This window comes from Giraffa tippelskirchi, chromosome 5, assembly GCF_054371585.1.
Source record: "Giraffa tippelskirchi isolate mGirTip1 chromosome 5, T2T-mGirTip1v1.2.pri, whole genome shotgun sequence".
Lineage (NCBI taxonomy): Eukaryota > Metazoa > Chordata > Mammalia > Artiodactyla > Giraffidae > Giraffa > Giraffa tippelskirchi.
The window spans coordinates 77,502,456-77,522,559 of NC_137279.1; the positions used below are offsets into that span (position 1 = coordinate 77,502,456).

Below are 20,104 nucleotides of genomic sequence, written 5' to 3' on the forward strand. Positions count from 1 at the left end.
ACTTTTAGTGATTGTGTTTAGCTGTAGGAGGTCAGGAACACAGCCTCCAAAGACCTGGCAGGAAAAATGAAGCCTGAGAAGTCAATCTGAGGTCCTGCCCCTCTCCATCAGCACTGTGCCAGAACCTTGCCCGATCCCCACACAGGGTCCCCTAGACTATGGCACTCAAGGTGCAGCTGTAAGAGGCAAGCAAACACATATAGACTCTCTTCTGCAGTGCCCAAACACAAAGAGCCTCTGTCCTTCAAGGAACCTCCCAGGCCCTCCACCCCTGCCCTAACCTGATCTCCTTGTTGATAGCATCCAGCTGCTCCTGCAGCATCATGGCCAGGGTCTGGGCGTCTGAGTGGCTGCTAGGGGAGACAACGTCCATGGAGCCCACCAGACCCCCTGGTTCATCCTCATCCACATCAGAGATCTCACGGTCACTGTCAAAGGCAGGGGTGGCTGTCGGGACCAGCACCTCAGGCAGTGGAGATGGCTCCCAGTCCTTAGCAGAGAAGGACAGAGAGGTGGATAAGATGCACCCGATGGCTAAGGAGCAGGACCCTCCCCACCTACAGCAGCAGCACTGACATTTCCTGGGAGGTTGTTAGAAACACTAAATCTAAGGTACCATCCCAGACCTACTAATTCAGAATCTACATTTTAACAAAATTCCTGGATAACTTACTTGTATGTTAAAGTCTAAGAAACACTACCCAAACCCAAGGAGGCCAAACAGCAGAATAGTTAGGAACAGATTCCAGAAACTGCCTTGCTTTGAATGCTGGCTCCACCAAGTACTAGCTATGAAAGAGCTGTTTAACCTCCCTGTGCCTCAGTTTCTTCATCTATAAAGTGGGAATAGTAATAGTATCTACTTCATAGTTAGCTCTGAGGATTAAATTAGGAAATGCTTGTAAGGCATTAGCACAGTGTCTGGCACCAAGTAAGTATTATGTAAAGGCTATCCATTTCTATGCAGACAAAAGGTAAAGGGAACAAAGAAAACCAAGGAGGCCCGACTGTCTTGTGTCTCACAGACTTTCAGCACATTACAGAACCCTCTGGTCAACCCTCAGAGGAGGTAGCATCTCAGAAATTGTCCTACAAACCTCTTTGGTAGACAAAGGCCTAGAAGTGGAAACAGCACAGAACTGGGCTAGGAGAGTGAGATCGGGGGAAGAAAAGGGAAGAGCCCATCTATAACTCTTATCTTCTGTGTCCCAAACCCCCCAGGGCTCTTTTCTCACTCCTGCAGCCTTTAGACTGAGCTCCTGGACAGCTGCTGTGTTGTTATAAACAGAAGGAGGACAAGGAGAGAGGGGAGAGAGAAAGAGATGATTTCAGACATCAACTCCCCGCCTTAAGGGTTTCCCTAAAGGCGGAGATGGATCCCCCCCATCAGATAGGAGTTCCCTCCTTCTCTACCTCTATCTTCTAGCGCCCTAGAGCATGTAGGGAACCTGCATTCAAGACATAGCATGGTTAACAATTATGGGGCTAGGAAGGAATCAGACTTCCCCAAAAGACTGAAGTCAGTCCTTTTCTGCCCCTAATCTTTCCTGTTTCCTCTCAGCTTCCTAGGCAGACCCCACAGAAACTACATGCTTCTCAGAAAACTTCAGGAGCCATCCCAAGGGTCAGTTAACCTGTTATCTCTCCCTCACCTCCCCCATAAACCACAGCTTTTGTTTCAGAAAGCTTGCCAATTCCATCTTGGCCCTACTTGCCCCACCCCCACCACTAGAAACACCCAGGCACACATGCACAGGCTTCAGTGGGGCCTCATGGGACTGGCTGGCCACCCACCAGCCCTACCTCTTGCCCATCAGGAGGTCAAGGCGAAACACAGCTGTTGTAGCTGATGATGGCCCTAACCCCAAGGCTGCAGCTGTCACTGACATGGGGGAGGGTAGGGGGAGCATGTGCACCACACACCAGCTGTCTGTGAAACCAGAGCCAGACACGTGGCTGAACTGACCCCAAATTCCCCTGGGGAGACCCATCCGCACTCACCCCTCCACCCCCTCACCTTGGCAGACTGTTCCCGCCGTGCTGAGTAACAATGATGCAGATCTTGAGATGCGTGGGCAGTTGTGCTCAGGGAGAACCGCACATCCGTTGCACTGCCCGTGTACGCCCTTGAGTGGTGGATGGGGGAGAAAAGGTGAGCCCCGAGGCCTGACAGCCCCAGCTCACACCCACTGGCCCCAAAGAGTTGAGGGATCTTCATCTTGGAGAAGGACATGACCTTTGTAAATGATTTAAGGGTTTCCATGTAAGCAAGAGATTAGGTTTATTCTCTGGTGCTTCAGGAATGAGAATGATCCAGGAGAGTAAGTTCTAGGGAGGTAGCTTTTCACTTAATACAAGAAGAACCTTCAAACAGTAAGAGTTGGCTTATGATGCAACTGGTGGCTTTAAAAAAGCTGAGCTCCCGATCAGAGATGTATTCAGGCGGAGGCTCTCTGGCCATCTGACAAGAATGGTGTGGGAGTGTTTATGGAAACAAGAGAAGTTGGAAGGGATGATCTCTAAAAGTCCTTTTAACTCTGAGAGTCTTTGTTTCTTGGTCTTCTCCCCAGCAACTTCCTCTGGTCTTCCTCTGGACTGAGTCCCTGGCCAAAATTCAAGCCAGGCATACTTCCTATCCCCACAAAACTTCAAGAGGCCTTTCTCTAGCCCATGTCTCTGATACATGGGCTAGAGAAAGCATTGTGACTGCCGCAACCCTGAAATTTTAGGATCACAGTAAAGATCCTCTGGACTATCTGGAGCATCCTCTGCTGACATTTCTTCCCTAAATCTTCCCAGTTGAGAACCCGAGGGAGCCTGGAGCAAAGAGACAGGGTGGGCCTACAACAGATTACACAAGGTATCTGGAGGGAGAGGAGAGTTCCTGCTTATCCCCACCGCCACTTTTCTCTGCAACTCAGTTCCAGCTCTATGATGGGGTCAGTACTTCCATAGTCAAAGCCAAGAATTCTCAGTCATTAAGGAAAGCAATGCCAAATAGCTTGGTGTACTCCAGGCTATGTCTTTTTGATTGGAGTAGGGGGTTGGTCTCTTCTGAGCATCCTACAGGAACAGAGGAGTAGGAGGAATTCCAACTACCATTTCCTGTTTCTATTCTCTGCTTCTCTCCATTTGTGCTCTGTCACTCAGTCGTGTCCAACTCTTTGTGACCCCATGGACTGTAGCCTACCAGGCTCCACTGTCCATAGAATTTTCCAGGCAAGAACACTGGATTGGGTTGCCATTTCTTTCTCCAGGGGATATTCTAGACCCAGGAATCGAACCTACATCTCCTGCATTGGCAGGCTGATTCTTTACCCACTGTGCCACCTGGGAAGATGCTTCTCTCCATACTCCTATACTATAATTCCTAATAAACTTGAAATTGATACCTAAGTGCCTACCACCCTAGAAACCTACAGGCTTCTCTTCAACATCTCTTTTCCTAATTTATGTCCTATGTTACCCTTCTGCACATGTACCTACACACATTTACTTTTACCTCTCTTCAAAAAAACTGATCCCTATTTCCCTGATACAACAAGAGCATGACCATAGGGAACCTTATGAGTTCTGATCTAAGAAATTTTGGTTTGTACAGAATATATCCAGAAGCCATGAACTTTGAGTAGCATCATCCACTTCAGTCTCCTCAATCGTCACCCTGCCTCTCTGGGCAGAGAACTGAGTGCAGGCCGGATGTCTGAGTTCAATACTAAATGCTTCAGAAAATATGAAGAAAAACCCAGAAGTCCCCTAAAACATGGGCCTAATTCAAGCATTATGTTCAGAGCCCTAAGTAAGTTATCTCAAAAGAACTAGAGTGAACCAGATACTCCCCATGAGCAGGCCCTGTGGGACATAGGTGAGCATGTAATTCAGTAGACCCCTCTCAAGGACATGCCCTGTCAAGGAACCAGGAATCATGCCCTGTGTTCCAGGACAGTGGTGAAGGATCATGCTCTGGTTTATTGCCTCTCAGCATCCCTCAGAGGACAGGTACTCCCTTCTAAACTGCCCAAGTAAGCTGGAGGACTTTACCAAGTTCTCTAAACCTCAGTCTTCCACCCTGAATAGGACAAGGACCCTGAGGTCCTGAGCAGTCTTTTGTTGGGAAGAAGTCTCCTTCCCCAGGATCCATCCAGGTCCGTCCAGGACCCCATCCCAGCGTGCCTGGCCTCCTAAGCGTACCTGGAGTGGATGGCATCCACAAATGGTCCTCCTCGACCCTTCAGTTGGTCCACCTCTTGGCGCAGTTTCTCAATCTCTTCAGACAGGCGGCCCTGTGCCAGGCAGACACACAGTATGGGTAGGGGCAAGGGAAGAGAAGAAAGGGGATAAAAGGACACAGAGAACAGCAGAGTTGGGAAGAAGCAGAAGAATGCACTGCAAAGTCCAAAGCCAGGGGCCCAAGGCCAAGACCATGGATGACACCAGAAGAGAAGAGGTCCAACTGGAAAGTGAGTAGAAGGGTTGGCAGGGCAGGGCCAGAAGAGGGGTCTGTCTGGAAGGACTCAAGCAGAACAGGTCTGCTGAGCCCTCCCTGCCAACAAAGGCATGGCACGTAAGGCCGGGCAGCAGAGGGGCCCGCAGTGAACTCCCAGACCTAATGGACATTGCTGGGGCACACACAGTGGTAATCCTCCCCAAACCACCAGAAAGCAAGAGCTTCACCAGGTTTGTGTGCATGCATGCTCAGCTGCTTCAGTCATGTCCAACTCTTTGCAACTATATGGACTATAGCCTGGCAGGCTCGTCTGTCCATAGGATTCTCCAGGTAAGAATCCTGGAGTGGGATGCTCTTGTCCAGGGGATCTTCCCAACCCAGGGACTGAACCTATGTCTCTTATGTCCCCTGCATTGGCAGGTGGGTTCTTTACCACTAGCGCCACCTGGGAAGCCCCACCAAATCATTTTGTCAAGTCCTTCACTGGGCCCTGTCTGCTACCGACTCTCTGCCCTAAGTTTATGGCTCAGTTTCTTCTTTACAGGTCGGTGGTGATGCATCCACTGTGACAGGCTTTAGTGAGGATTAGTGGGATAACATGCATACATGGACTAACAAACTGGCTAGCACAGTGCTGGGTTTGAGAGCAGCTCCATGAAACATAGGTGTGTTCTTTCCTCACAGCAAGCTCAGCCCTCCCAGGCTGGCAGGGCTGGCCAGCAACTGGGTACCTTGTGATGGTGCTGCTCTTCAATCTGCCGCTGAGAGGTCTCCAGCTCTTGGATCAATGTGTTCTGGGGGAGAACAGCTGTAAGCCAAGAAGCCTTCCTCTCCCCGTCCTGACTCCAACTCCAGCTCAGGCCATGCCGTCCCCTCCCAGCACCAGCTGCCCTCGGCCCGCTCTCCAGTCCGCCCTCTTCTTGCCTGCCCACTACCCCCCCACCCCTGCCCCGCTGCTCCTCCTTTGCTTCACTCCGGTCCACAGACCACTGCCGCAGTCTCCTCTCCCCTGCCCACATCCCCAGCCCTACCGCACCCGCTCGCCTGGATCCCCCCATGCCTTTGCCCCTCCACCCATTTCCACCAGATCTGCTCCTCCCAGTAACCTGCCCACCCAGACTGCCGCCCGCAGCACCTTCTCCTCCAGGGCTGCCATGCGCTCCCTGAGGTGGAGTTGGAAGCGCTCCTTCGCCTCGCTCAGCAACCGGTCCACCGTGTCTGACAGCCGCTTGTTGTAGGCCTCGTTCATCCTCTCCCGCTGGCGCACCTGCACACGCAGCCCGCCTCACCACAGGCCCCCGCGGCCCTCCCTCCACAACCCCAGCCTCCTCACCGCAGGCCCCCCTCGACCCTCCCTCCACAACCCCAACCTCACAGCAGGCCCCACGGCCCTCCCTCCACAACTCCAGCCTCACAGCAGGCCCCCCTCAACCCTCCCTCCACAACTCCAGCCTCACAGCAGGCCCCTGGCCCTCCCTCCACAACCCCAGCCTCACAGCAGGCCCCACGGCCCTTCCTCCACAACCCCAGCCCCCTCACCGCAGGCCCCTCTCGACCCTCCCTCCACAACCCCAGCCCCCTCACCGCAGGCCCCCCTCGACCCTCCCTCCACAACCCCAGCCTCACAGCAGGCCCCACGGCCCTCCTTCCACAACCCCAGCCTCAGAGCAGGCCCCACGGCCCTCCTTCCACAACCCCAGCCTCACCGCAGGCCCCCTCAGCCCTCCCTCCACAACCCCAGCCCCCTCACAGCAGGCCCCACGGCCCTCCCACCACAACCCCAGGGAAGCACCTGTTTCCACTGTGGTTCTGCACCCACCCAGCTTCTTCCCATCCCCTGGGGGCCCCTCTCCCGCGCTCCTGCCCGTGTCCCCCGCTCCTCCATGGCTCTGTCTCTGTCTTAGCCAGGTGCTTGCCCAGCTCCCAGTCTCCTCCTTTCCCTGTTCACAGACCATCCTGCGGTACCACCCTGGGGCAGAGAGGGGCACCAAAGAGTCCAGTCTGGTGCTCTCACCCGCGCCAGCTCTTGGTTCTTCTCCTCCAGCTGTCCCTCCAGCTGTCGGAGATGCTCCTCAATGTTGCCATGTCGCTCTTCAGCCTGGAGGTAGGAATGGGTCAGTGCAGCTTGTAGACCATCCTTCCTCCTGCTCAGACCTTGGGTCTCATGCTCCCAGGTGCCACAGGAGTCTTTGAGAATTAGGGCCTCAGGGAAAAATGAAGCCAAGATCTCCACTTACCATCCTGGAGCATTTTGTCCCCACTACTGCCATTCTTCCCAGGTACCCCAAGCCCTGCCAGATTCCCCCACCCACAACTCCTCCTTTCTGTTCAGGGCTAACCTTGAACTATCTCAGAGCTGGCAGCTCAAGAGACTGTAAATTCTCTTCATGCTTCCAGAAAGAACGCCACTTGAAAGTATGAGCTACCATAAATCTCTGTGCCTCTAGACAGGAGTACGGATTCAAGCCAGAGTTCAAATCCTGGCTCCCTCCCGTCTCAGCTGTGTGACGTTGGGCAAGTTACTGAACCTCTATGAGCCTTTGTCTCCTCCATTGTGATAACAGTACCTATGCCTTTTGCAAGGACCAAAGGTCATAATCCATGGTAAACACTTAGGACTCAATGAGCACTCAACAGTGAGCTGCCCTGGTAGAGTGGTCTCCCTTCTGTTCATGCATCGTCAAATATGGGGACCCCACTGTCTCTTTTGACACAGTATTCCAGATTATTACACATCCTATAGTCATGAAATCCCTCCCAAAAGTCCTTCTACTATGACTTCCTGAACACATTAATCACTTCGGTCCAGCCCTTCTGGTCAGTTTTGGGAGTGATGAAACCTGACTGCTCAGCATCGCACACACAATATCTTCTGCTGGACTTTACAATCTGTTCTTCATTCCTGGGGGATGATCCCTGAAAGGCTTAGAGATCACCAAGTTCAACCCCATGATTATAGAGATGATGATTTCATCAGAGACAATAACACAGACACCCAATTAGGGAGGGAGTGACTTTTCCCAGGTCACAGAGCCAGTCAGTGGCAGAAGTAAATCTGGTCCTGAGTATGAGGCACAGCCGAGCCGGAGGCTCCATCTGCAGAGCTCCCAAGCTGCCACACAGGTACGATGGCCAGCCTCTTACCTCCAGAGGTCTAGGGTCTGATGCTTACTAAATATTGGTTTCCTTCTCTTCACTGCTTGAGGGGGTAGCTATGGTGATCCCACATGGGGCACCCCTGAAAGTCTCTCCCACTGTAAACACTCCTAAATTCTCCTGATTAAGCCACCACATGTCCATGCATTTACATAGCTCTTCCAGACCTAGGATATTTTTAGCCATACACCTCCATAAAGTTAACTATCCTTTGGGTAAAATTATATTCCCTTTCATTTGTCCCAAAGTTGTGGCCTTCCAAACAGCCAGAGGTGGTCCCAAGATCTAGAATGCTTCAATCTGACAAAAAAAAAAATGAAATGCTTAGCCTAAACTCCTACCCCCTTCAGAGATGTATAAACTCTGATCATATCTCCTCTCAAATTTCACCTTTCCAGAAATGAAAGTCCTTTTTTTACACTTCAGATTCCCCCAAAAGGAAATATTAATATTAATCACAATGGTATAAATAATAATAAAAACACTTTGAATTGACACAGTTTTTTCTACTTCTTAAAGTATTCAGTACTTTTACATCTACCCTCATGGGACTCACATCCCTGTGGAGTGATAAGGGCAGGGATTACTCTTCCATCTGACAGACACAATCAAGTGTGTTTCCTGGAGCCCTGCAAGGAGCAGCAGCTTCCTGGCCGGAGCCCATCACGCCTCCCACTCTCTCCACCCACTGCCTGGCTCCAGGAGAGCTCAAGTAGAGGCGGTCAGAGGCAGATTCCCAGGCCCACAGTCCACTTGCCTTGGTGAGGGCAGTAACTCTCTGGGCCAGCTCAGCCTCCACTTCTGGCAGCGTCTCGGCCTTGAGCATCATCTGCTGAAATTTCAGCTCGGCTACCTCCAGTAGCTCCTGCAGATATCGGGCTTTCTCTTCACACTAGCAGAGTGAGGGGTGGGAAGTAAAGTCAAGATGGAGCACTGAAGTGTCCCCCACCCCCTGCTTCAGGAGAGAGCAGGTGACAGGCCAGGGGTCATCTCGGTTCCTGGTTACCCAAAGACACCTGACTTCCCTCTCCCAAGGTGGCCTGCTGTACTTCAGAGGCTCTTGGGCTACCAAGGGGAGGGTCAAGCATGATCATCAGGACCTCCAGGGTCAAGTACAATGCTCCCAAACCCCAAATGCAGGAGTTACCTGGCGATGCAAGGATTCCTTATTGGCCAGCTCGTTCTCCAGTTTGTTGTTGAGGTCATGGATTGATGTAGCCTCACGCTGAGCAGCCAGGTAGCGCTTCTCCAGGGTGGTGATCCGCTCCTCCATGTCCTCCTTCTGGGCTAGAGCCTGAGCAGGAGAGGAGAGGGTGCCAGGGAAGGCCATCAGTTTCTTCCCGCCCTCACCCTGTCTGTGCCTCCGCACCAGGATGGCTATGTCTCCTCCATGCTCCCCTACCAGTTTCTGACCCTGACCCATCCCTCCCACCGCTCCTCCCCACACTGGACCCCCCACACGTTCGGTCTCACACTCCTCAGCCCTCTCCTGGCCCTCCCTCAACACCCAGGACATACAACAGCCACCTTCCTAAGTGCCAAAGGCCCGCACCCAGAAAGACAGCATCAGGCCCAGGCCCCTGCTCACTTCCCGGAGGTCCCGCTGGTATTTGCTGTTCAGCTCCTCCGACTTGATGAGGTCCCGGTGGGCTGTGCCCAGGTCCTCCTCCAGTTCAGCCATAGCTGCTGTCAGGGTGACTAGTCGCTCCCGGGCCTGGCTCAACTCAAAGTTCTGCTTCTCCAGAAGCTCCTGCAGCTCCTCAACCTGGCCTGCGTCCTCCTCCAGAGACAGGGAGCTCTCAGTCAGCCATCAGGCACCCCCTCTCTGCCCTGCCCCAGGGAGGGGGACGGAGGGACAGCACATCCAGAGCAGGCCACAGCTCTGCCCCAGCTCTAGAGCACACGTCTAGGAACACCCTTCCTTCTCTGAGCTCCAGGACCTCATGCCAAACAACAATCAAACACCCTCACTCTCCTGTGTCTCTCTTGAAAAGCAATCATTTCTAGCTTTACCTGCTATTTCAGTCTCTTGTAACCTAGAAAGGGCCATGACTAGGGGAAGAACAGAGGCTCAGAAAGAGAAGTGATCTCTTAGATAGATGGCTCCTAACAATTCAGTTACATGCTTACCAGTGTACATACTGGGCACTAAAAGAAAAATCTGCAGATTTCTTTGCAGATGGGGTAAGGGGAAGGAGGAGAGAAAGATGGTAACCTCAGAAAAAGCTCCAAATTTAATTCAAGCAGTCACTCTACTGCACGAACGCAGGGCAGGGCCCACACCCCGTCTGGGGTAAGACGTGCCCCCTCTGTGCAGCTCCCCATGACCCACCTTCCACAGGCCTTTTGGTCCCAGCTCCACAGTCCCCTCCTCTTCAGCCACTCCATCCCGAACCCCTGCCCCCAGCTGCAGGGAAGACACCTGTAGGGCACAGTCCCCAGGGCAGTGAGTCAAAGAGAAGAGAACCTTCTAGACCTTCCAAATCCCCCACCTCCCACAGAGAGATGCCTCCTGTTAGCTAACAATCTCTAGCTAAGACAGGAGGGAAAAGTCTGATGAGGACCGGAATTGGGAACAGGTGTAACTCAGCCTTGGCTTCCAGATGAAAAGAGGGAAAGCAGCTTACCTGCTGATGGGCACACGCCAACTGTTCTTCCAAAGTGGTCACTCTCTCGAGGGCCTCCCGGAGCCGCTCTCGCACCTGCCCAAGGTAAAGGGAGATGGAGAAAGAAACAGGGACCCTCTGGACTTGAGCTAGAGAAGCCTGGGCTTGGTCTATCATCACTGAGCATGAGGCAAAGAGAAAGACCTACCAAGAGGCAAATTTCTGAGAGAGCACCCAATAGGAGGACCTGGAAATTGGACTAACGGTAAGAGTAAGCCAGTTAAGAAGCTAGAAGGCAGTTTTCCCTAAACACATGATACAGAAATCTCAGAGAAGGGATGCATGGAGGCTCCAGGGAAGAGATTGAGGGTGGACTGAACTGTATTTATTGTATTCATGGTTGCACTGGGGGTGGATGCAGGCTGTGGGCTGGCCTAGGTACCTTCTCATCCAGTGCCTTGTGGTGCTCAAACAGTGACTTGAGAGCCTTCAGCACCTCCACCTCACTGGAGACTCCTGATGGTGACTGAGCCTGACGCTTCACCACAGTCATTCTCAGTGACCGCTCATGGCGGGACACCAGGCACTCCAGATGTTCCAGAAGCAACTGGCAGAGAGAAGGGGAGGGTGCGAGGAAGGACTGTCAGCCTACGCCCGAGGGGCTATATATAAGCAGAGTCCACACAAACACCCAGCAAACCCAAGTCCTGCCGTGTGTACCACTGTTGGGATGCTGAAATACTCCCATGTGGGTAAATGGGCACTGCCCCAACTGCAGACCTGCCCGAGCCTCTCTCTCAAGACCCTGACTTTCCCATGATCCCCTAACTAGAGGCGAAAAGCCTAGGACTGATGGTTGAACACACTGACTATTGTCTCAGAAGACGAGCCAAGAGGAGGTGAGGATGGGGCTGGATGTGCTGGCCATGCCTGCTCCCTCTGTCATATGCCCCCAAACCCCAAAGCACAAACACACACCAGGTCACCCCACTTACCCTAGTGTTATTCCGCTCTGCTTTCAGCTCTGATATCTCTTCCTCCCTCTCTAGAAGCTGCTCCCGACACATACTCAGCTCCCGGGTTAAGGTGGCAAATTCCTGTAAATCCCCAAGGCCCCTCAGTGCTTGAGGATCCACCACTTAAACAGTATCCTGCATGTCCAAGTCAGTGAGTGGTGGGATCCTGTCACTTGTACCTTACTTCCACCAACTGTCCCCAGAAAAATCCCTACCCATCCACACGTGCTTAGTCACTCAGTCGTGTTTGACTCTTTGTGACCTTATGGACTGTGTAGCCCGCCAGGCTCCTCTGTCCATGGGGATTCTCCAGGCAGGAAAACTGGAGAGGGTTGCCATGCCCTCCTCCAGGGGATCTTCCCAACCCAGGGATCAAAACCAGGTCTCCCGCATTGCAGGTGGATTCTTTCCTGTCTGAACCACCAGGGAAGCCCAAGAATACTAGAGTGGGTAGCCTATCCCTTCTCCAGGGGATCTTCCTGACCCAGGAATTCAACTGGGGTCTCCTGCATTGCCAGTGAATTCTTTAACAGCTGAGCCACAGGGAAGCCCTATCCATCCATACTATTAGCATATGCTTCTCCAGAGGGGAGAAGCATTCCAAGTACATGCAAGGGAATACAGTTGGATATAACAGTGAGAAAGTCACCAAGTGTGCTCTGTGATTCCTTCCTCCTCCAGCTACCAATATAACTTGATTATGTCCTCCCTCCCATTTTGTATTTCTGTTTCTCCAACAATCCAGTGACATTTCCCCGTAGAAGTGGGTGGAGGGGAGTTTCACTTCTGGTTTGCTGTTAGTAAGGTCCAAACAGAGATTTATGGATATCAAAGAAGGAAAAGAAGGCGGCTTTGAAGCGAGTGTTCCGGAAAGCTCTTTTCCACTCCCTTCCCAGAGTTTTACAAGTTACCGGTAGCTAAAGAAATGAGATGACTGAAAGGCCCACCCTACATAGAAACAAGAGAGTGAACAGATCTGCTCAATCAGCTATGTGGCTTCAGCTTTGGCTTCTAGGATCCCAGCTTACTTCATCCTGGGGCCTGATGCCAGGGCATTTGTCCTGGCTTTGCTGAATGCCTATGTATAAAGTATCCCTTTGAGGGGTCTTTTCCCATAATGATAGGCCCAGACACTCTGAGAGACACTTCTAGCCCACTCTCCTCCATGAGGCCAAGCACAGAGGGTGAGAGGCTGGCCCCACAGACCCAGGCCTATCATATCTATTTATAATTAGACATCAACTAATTCCAGAAAGGTGTTTAGATAAGTGGCCCAAACTCTGTAGATGCTCAGGGTCTGGGAATGACTGAATAGTGGCTACAGTCCCATCCCAACCTGCAGTCTCTCTCACACAGCACAGAATCACTACTGAAGGAAGAATTTCAAAGCAATCACCTTTTATATCATTCCATATCAGGCCAAGGGGACAAGAGACACAGGGAAGGAGACAAGGGACACAGAGAGATGCCGGAGCCTCAAAAGCCTCGGACGCAGACCCCGCTCATGATTCCTGCCTTTCTCTCAAAGCCATGGGCAACAGAGGTCAAGCAGCTCCCATCCCGGAGGCCAGGCCTGGCCTCATGTGGCTTCACTATCCAGCTCACACACGTGTACATGCACACATTCTCTCACACACCTGAACACTTGACAGCATGCTCCCAGCCCATACCATGGCACTACCAGCTCTTCCACCCTGTCCTCAGGCTCAGTCACTGCCTAGCCTTCTCACCCCAGGGTGCCTCCTACTTCCCTCCCCAACTGTAACCATCTGACACACTGTTGCCAGGGGAATCTCCTAAAGCAATGCTGTCTTCACCCTTAAATACAAACTTCTTATCCTGGTTCCAGCTTCTCTCTCAGGGCTCCTTTCCAAACACCCTAAGACCTGGTTAACCTGAGTAACCTGCTGTTCTCAATCACTAGTAAAGTCCACACCTTTGCTCAATGGGCTCCCTCTCCCTCCCTCCCAATCCTCTGTCAACACCTGATTTTTCAAAGTCCATTGCAAAGGACACATTTCCTTGGGATCTTCCTAGTGGAAGGCTTTCTTCCTCTACTGAAAACTGTTTGGAACAAAATACTGGGAGCACCTACTATGTACCAGCTCCTGTGCTGGTCACTGGAGACACAGTAACAAGAAAGGCATAATCCCTGCCTTCGTGAAGCTCCCAGTGCAGAGTTAAGATCAATTCTTAGCTCTGCCCATTTGTGATCTTGGGCAAAATGCCTAACCTCTCTGAACCTCTAATCCGAAAGGTACAGCCCTCCCTCAAGTGTTGCTATGAGGATCAATGATCTGGCCCCTATTTTAACCATTGATATGATTTTAACAGTCCTCTGGAGCCCCTCTTCTGTTCCTCCACACTCTTCCTGTCATTTGGGTTCTTGTCTATTTCCTTTTTAGTGTATGAGCTCCCTAGAAGCAGGTGGTTCCTTCATCCCAGGGCTTGTTCAGGGTTCCAAACACAGTGGGGGTAGGGTGGGCCCATCTCTCACCCCAGTTCCTCACCAGGGCTCCATATTCCCATCTAGAAAGCATCATAAGACTCTGTCCTGCACACACTTCTGAAGCCTGGGTAGGAACCTCGCCTGCTCTGGCCCTTCCCCACGTGCGAGGAGCAGAGGGGCACTCCAGCTCCTCAGGGCCGCCTCCTCCACCCCGGCGGCTCCCCTACAGGCAGGGCGGTCAGAAGCAATTCACCAATCTCCTCAAGTTTTGAGTTTCATCATTTGTATAATAGAGGTGATGGTGATAATAGCACCAAATTTACAGTTGTGAGAATTCTGTGAGGGAAACCCCATGCAAAGTGCTCAGCATACAGAAGATACCATAAAGGGTGATTATAATCGCTACTAGTTGTGTTGACGGAGGAGAATAAGAGAGGTGTCACAGTTCTACCTATAATTGTCCACGGGATGCCTCTTGTTTCTCTCATCCGTGCAATGAGAGGTGAACTAGATTGTCTCTAAAGCTTCTTCGTCTTCACTCTCTGCGGTCCCCACCCATCACTTCCAAGAACAGACCCTGGTGAAGAGCAGCCAAGGGGAAGCTTCCTGCCCAGTACCGGCTGCCACCTGCTGGCTGCCTGGGCTCACTGCAGCTGGCCACTAAGGCGGGGTTTTCCTGCAAAGGCCATCCTTTTCTCCAGGTGAAGCCAGTTTCAGCCTGAGGCGCTTGGGAGAAACAGGGAAAGGTTTAAGGAGACAAGGCGAAGGAGAGGAAATGCTCTGTGAGTTCCATCTGTTGAGATGCTCACAGGTGCAGAGAGCCGAGGGCTCAGAAGGTGTGGCTCTGCTGTGCTGGGTGAGGGGAAGGTGAGGAGAGATGCTGACATCAGGCCTTACCTGGGGGAGGGCAGAGTTAAGGTGGCGCTGGAGCTGGTCTCGCTCATGCAGGGCATCCTGGAGCCGGCTCTGTGTCGCCAGCAAAGTCTCCTGACTCTCCCGAAGGGACTCTAGCAACTTCTCCCGCTCATCCAGCATGTTCACCATCAGCTGCTCAAAGTTGGCGTCAGCATCAGCTCCATGGGGAGGCCCCAGAGGGTCTCCCTCATTGATTGTGGGCATCACTTCACACATGGTGGGGGTGGGCAGGGGACAGGGGAGTGGCTCACAGTGTTGGCACCTCCGGGGGTCCCAGTGAAAAGGTCTCACAGTGGGCAGTACCAGGTGAGTGAAGAGGTGGGCAGGGGCTTCTCCATGGCATCAGTTGCTCTCAGTCTGAAAGGGGCCTGGTGCCCAGAAAGCCCCTGTGAAACGGAGTGAGAGGGCCTGGTTTAAGCTCTCTGGGCTGGTGCTGGGTACCCTGTGTCCCCAGACAAGGAGGAAGCAGCCGTGTGTGGCCATGACAGGCAGAGCAAGCAGGGCTCAGAGAGGATCCTTCTCTTAGACTGAGCACTGGAGCCTGGCAGAGTCCCAGGTGGGTCCAATGACAACCATCGTTTCTGGAGGGCCGTGGTCTGTTGGAGAAGAGACTACTATGAGAAGCAGCTGAGCAGAGAAAGGCACAGAGAAGGATGAGTGGGTGAGGGCAGAGAAGGCAGGAACCTGGATCAGAATGTGGGGGAGTGGCGGAGGAGCTGGGCAGGCCCCTCCTCTGGGCTTTCTCACTCAGATGGTGCCTTCCTTAGTTCTCCCAAGAAATGCACATGCCCGGTGCTGCAGCTTCTGCTGCCAGCTTTCTCCACCCCCAGCTGTCAGAAGGGCAGCCACAGTGGAGTGGCTCCCCCACCCACATGGCTTGCTGGCCAAATATAGTATGATTCAGTAAGTGGCAAGGGAGCAGCCAGAAAGTGGCCAGAGTCCTCCCGAGTAGGACTGTGCAAGTGGGAGGAGGAGAAATAGGGTCCCTACCCCACCATAGGTTTCTCCTCCACATTCAGGCCAGGGTGAGTACAGAAGGGGTTAAAGAATTCTTAGTGGATATGAGTCTCACACAGAATAGACTACTGGGGTCACAGGAAACAGGGACAGAGTAGCTCTTACCCTGACCCCTGGTACAACATGGCTACCTGGCAAGGCCCAGGCTGGACACTGGGGCAGGCAGAGAACCCTGATCTGCTCCATGCCCGTCATTCAGGGAAGAGTCTCTGGATCAAGTCATCCCTTACTCCTGAATCCTGGCAGACAGCAGGCTTCCACTCTCAACTTGTGAACTGCCACCTCTGGGCTGGAGCAGGGGCTGAATGAAGTGAAGGATCTGTGACGGGGAGTGGGGAGGGTTACTCTCCTAGGGCAGGGCTTCCACGGGGGGCCTCTGCTCATGTCTGGGAATCTTCTCCCTCCAAGTCATTGCCCAATGCTAGCACTGTCAGAAGCCATCAGCTAGGGTGGTTAACATGTGCACAGCCTGGCAATAACACCTTGAATTTGGCACAGGGATGCCCAGTAGTCAGAGCAAAGGAAAAGGAACTGAGGAAGGCAGCAAACAGCTGGGGATTTCTGCCTGCCATCGGCTTCCAGTCTCCCTGCTCACTGCTAGAAGGCTACCACCTAATCAGTTTTCAGAGGAAGCTGTCTTCAAAGCTCCTGTTCTAGGAGAGATGGGATGTGAGACAGCCAGCATGGTGATAAGGACTCAGAGAAACCCCATAAAAGGTGCTTTCTTTCCTTCCCTACCCCTTCTATATCTGGGAAACTCAGAGACAGCTTCTTGTCTACCCCTCTGGCGGCAGACTGGGAGGGTCAGGGAGAGGACAGGCAGCATCTGGACCCAGTGTGAAGTGAAAAGTCAGACAAAGGAAGTCAGACACACTGTGGCAGGGCTGAACCTAGCAGGAGAACCAAAGAAGGGCCAAGACTCTTCTACCTGAATTCACCCTTATCCTCCCCTACTCCCAGGAATGGGGGACAGCCAAAGTGATGCAGGGGAGAAACATGGGCCCAGATGAGATACAAGTCAGAGCACCAGCTAGAGAACTCCCAAGTCCACAGCCACGGCCATTCCCAGAGGACCCAGTAGTTCAGGCAGCATGTGGGTGTGCCCATATATGCACACACATGCCCACATATGTATGTGCACTGGCAGACACAGGAATTTGGAGCCTTAGGACATACACATGTTCCCAGACACAGAAAATGCATACAAAATCTGACCCAGGGAGCCCTTCTCCAAACTGGATAGCCACTGTAAAAGGCAGGATCCCATGAGGTGAAAAGTAGCACCCTGCTCTGCACCCTACATTACCCCAATATCCCTGCTCCACAGAGTAGCTGGGAGCAGACAGGAGGAGCTGCTACCCCAGTCCTGCCAGAGGAGTGGTCTCACTAATGCTAATAACAGCAATTCCTCAGACTCTCTCACCCTCCTCACCTGAAATGCTCCACTCTGTGAGATTTAAAGGCCACTGGCCCCACCAAACCTCTCATCAACAGCCAAGCCCTAATCCTTTCCCACTCTCCTGCCCCCACCTGAAGAAGAAATGAGAAGCAGAAGAGAAGGCCAGTCTGGGGAAGGGGCCCCTGTGGCAAAGGCTGTCCTTTGGAGAAGAGCACAGTATGCTCAGGAGCACAGGGACTGAGTCCAGCAGATCTCAAGCAGCCCGCAGTGTAACACACAGGAAGGAGCCCAGAGCTAGGACTCCGGAGCCCTGAGTTGCAGTTCTGCCACAGATTAGCTGAGTGATCCTGGGCTTGTCTTGACTTACTGAGACATCTGCTGTAAGACAGAACCCACGACCCTTATTCAGTCCACCTCAGAGGGATGAGATCATAGATAAAGAGCTTGGGAAAGCAGAAAGCACCCCATGATTATAGGGGAGTATGAATTATGTTAGTAGTGGGCAAAGGTGGGCCTGTGGTGGAGTTTTTATGGTTCCTTCTATGGTTCCTCAAAGGGGTTGAGAAGTTCTCAGGAAGGGAACATAGGATCTCAGGTTGGCCACAGTGACGTGCTGGACATTTGGTCTGATCTGGCCTACTGAAATCCTCCCAGTCATCCTGGCAACTGAGAAGCTGACTTTGGTACCATCATCACTTCCCCAGGCTCCTTCCAAACCAAGAGCCAGGTAGTCACTCCACTCCTCCTAGTGAAATGGCATCCCATAGACAGGTTGAAGATGTGCCCAGAGGTGCATGGCAGGCGGATACCCCTGAGATGACTGTCCAGGACTTCTACGGCTGCCCCCACAAACTGCACTAGCGTGGTGAGCAGACTGGGGCTCAAGACAGCCCTATCAGGACACCTGGCTCTTTCTGGTTCCATGGCCATCTTTAAATAGTGCAGTTATCATCTCAACCTAACAGAAGCCGCAACTCCTGCACAATTTCTAAGTAACACTCACAGGTCAAAAGCTACCAGCCCCTAAAGCAGACATATGTGAGGAGCTGTGGTGGTGAGAAGTGTGGGCAGGCTGTGACACAACAGAAGAGTGCCCCCAACCAAGCTGATGTGTGTGTGTGAAGAGGGAGAGGTCAGATGAAAACCAGGCCTCTGCGCTTATGAATACAGGAGAGGCAGACTCTGAAACCTCTTTGGCTCCCTAAAAATCACCCCCATCTTTTCCGAACAAACAGGAGGGATAGGCGCTTGAATGTGATGCTCTGGTTGACCACACACACACATACACAGGCTGGCTTCCCACCGCCCTACCAGACGGCAGGCCCCACCATGGTAAGACAGCTCGGCAAGGGCAAAGCTACTGGATTCCACAGAGGCCCAAGGGCTAGGGCAAAGCTTCCAGGAGCTGTGCCTGAGTCTAAGCGGGCCAAGAGCCAGGCAAAGAGGGAGCTTCAAGGTGAGAGCCCCTTCAGGGTAAAGAGGTAAAAAAGGAAGGTCAGATACCACCCAATTGGAGGAAGGGTGAAGACCTGAGGAAATGGAGGAGAGTCATCTAGGAAAATAGTAACAATTATGAAAGAAGCTATGATTTATTCAGAATTTACCATGTGCCAGACATTGTGGTGTCAGTTGACACATAGTAACTTTAATTCTCAAGTTCCTTGCAAGGAAGACACAATTCTCATTTCACAGATTTGAGAATTGAGACAAGTCATGCAATCAAGTCTATGTGGCTAGGAAGAAGAAGAGCTAGGATTCAATTCCAGTGGCTGACTCCAAAGAGGAATAGAGGATGGAGGAGAGGGGAGTGGACACGACTCCTTCAGGCATCCTGTTTCTTCCAAGAAGCCAAGGCACTTGGGCCCCAGCCCCCTTCACCCTCATTCAGGAGACAGCAGCCTAAGGGTTCGCTTGCCTCAGCCCTCCTCCACCAACTTCTAGCCCGAGCGAAGGCCTCTGCACAGCGGGCACCATGGTCATGAGGCAGCCACGTCCCCACTGAAAGTGACCTGTCTACAAAGCCTCATCCACCACCTACCAAACTTCTCCCCCTACCCCCTGGCTGGCTCTATACTGAGCTGTAAGGAGACCACTCCTTTTCCGCACCACTCCATATTCCCTATTCCCACAGGAACTATAAAAGCAGACATTCTTCCGAGCCCTCGGCCTCCTCCCTCTGGGACTTTCTGACACCATCCTCTCAGTGGAACGCAGCCCAGCTCCCCACCTCTCTTTCCCTCTCATGCAGAAGTCCATCCTACCCCCTTGTTCCTCTTCTAATCCAGCTCAAAACCCCAAGAAGACTTGCCCCCACTCAGTGTCTTCTCCAAAGCCCTGTCGAGCCCCTTCTCCCTGCTACTCCTTGTCTCTGCTCACCGTCAAGCTCCCAGAGTCCACCTATTGCTCATGAGCTTCTAGCACCTCATCCGGCCTGCCTCAGTATCCTTTCCATATTAGTCTAAGGAACTTCTGATCACCCTTAAGCTCATCTTAAGCACCACATCCCCCATGGAACCTTTCTGATTCCCTCCACACAGAAGATTGGCCTTTCTACTGACCCAGAACAGCTTTTCCCTCTGTTTGTGGCACATCAACTCAACTAAAGGCTCTAGAGTGAGAACCATAACCTAATTATATTTGGATTCTCCAACACTTACCGTGAGCCTCACATACACAGAGTTGAGTGGATACATGTGACACAGTCATTCTGGGAAGTCCATCCCTGACCCACTTTAAAGAAGGGGAGTTCTAAAATAGAAAAAACTGACTCAAGGCCTAGAGCTAGGTTCATTTACCTTGCCCTCTAAAAAATTAAAACTTCTTTACAGCAAGATGGGGGCCACTCCTGCCTTAAAAGGCAGACTCTGGAGCAGGTTGATGGACTGGCTCCTCCACTGACCACTCATGTGACTCTGGAAAGATAACTAATCTCTCTGAGCCTTGGTTCTTCATCTGTGAAATGCGGATGATAATAATATTCACCTCAGATAGCAGATGTGAGAATTACTAGAGTTCACTCACATACACAAAGTGCTGACATCAGTGTCCATCAAACACTCAGTAAGTGTTAATTCTTAGCATTTCAGGCTCCTGAAGCAC

At 52.3% G+C, this 20,104-nt stretch overlaps 1 protein-coding gene across 8 annotated transcripts in view; it reads right to left on the minus strand.

The window, feature by feature from the left end:
- Positions 1-20,104, minus strand: part of PPFIA4 (PPFI scaffold protein A4) — a 52,209-nt gene that overhangs the window by 22,278 nt on the left and 9,827 nt on the right. For 3 of the 8 annotated variants that reach the window (XM_081495057.1, XM_081495056.1, XM_081495060.1), the window contains exons 2-15: positions 14,572-15,185; positions 11,205-11,306; positions 10,652-10,816; positions 10,231-10,305; positions 9,936-10,025; positions 9,192-9,383; positions 8,751-8,897; positions 8,361-8,495; positions 6,462-6,545; positions 5,583-5,714; positions 5,179-5,241; positions 4,192-4,283; positions 2,018-2,126; positions 282-490 (exon numbers count right to left, since the gene is read on the minus strand). In XM_081495057.1, coding sequence (XP_081351183.1) covers positions 282-490; positions 2,018-2,126; positions 4,192-4,283; positions 5,179-5,241; positions 5,583-5,714; positions 6,462-6,545; positions 8,361-8,495; positions 8,751-8,897; positions 9,192-9,383; positions 9,936-10,025; positions 10,231-10,305; positions 10,652-10,816; positions 11,205-11,306; positions 14,572-14,805 — 1,829 coding nt within the window. In that variant the 5' untranslated portion in view covers positions 14,806-15,185. Of the gene's footprint in view, positions 1-281; positions 491-2,017; positions 2,127-4,191; positions 4,284-5,178; positions 5,242-5,582; positions 5,715-6,461; positions 6,546-8,360; positions 8,496-8,750; positions 8,898-9,155; positions 9,384-9,935; positions 10,026-10,230; positions 10,306-10,651; positions 10,817-11,204; positions 11,307-14,571; positions 15,186-20,104 lie in introns of all 8 variants that reach the window. The other 5 variants (XM_081495062.1, XM_081495064.1, XM_081495058.1 and 2 more) reach the window with 3 other exon arrangements.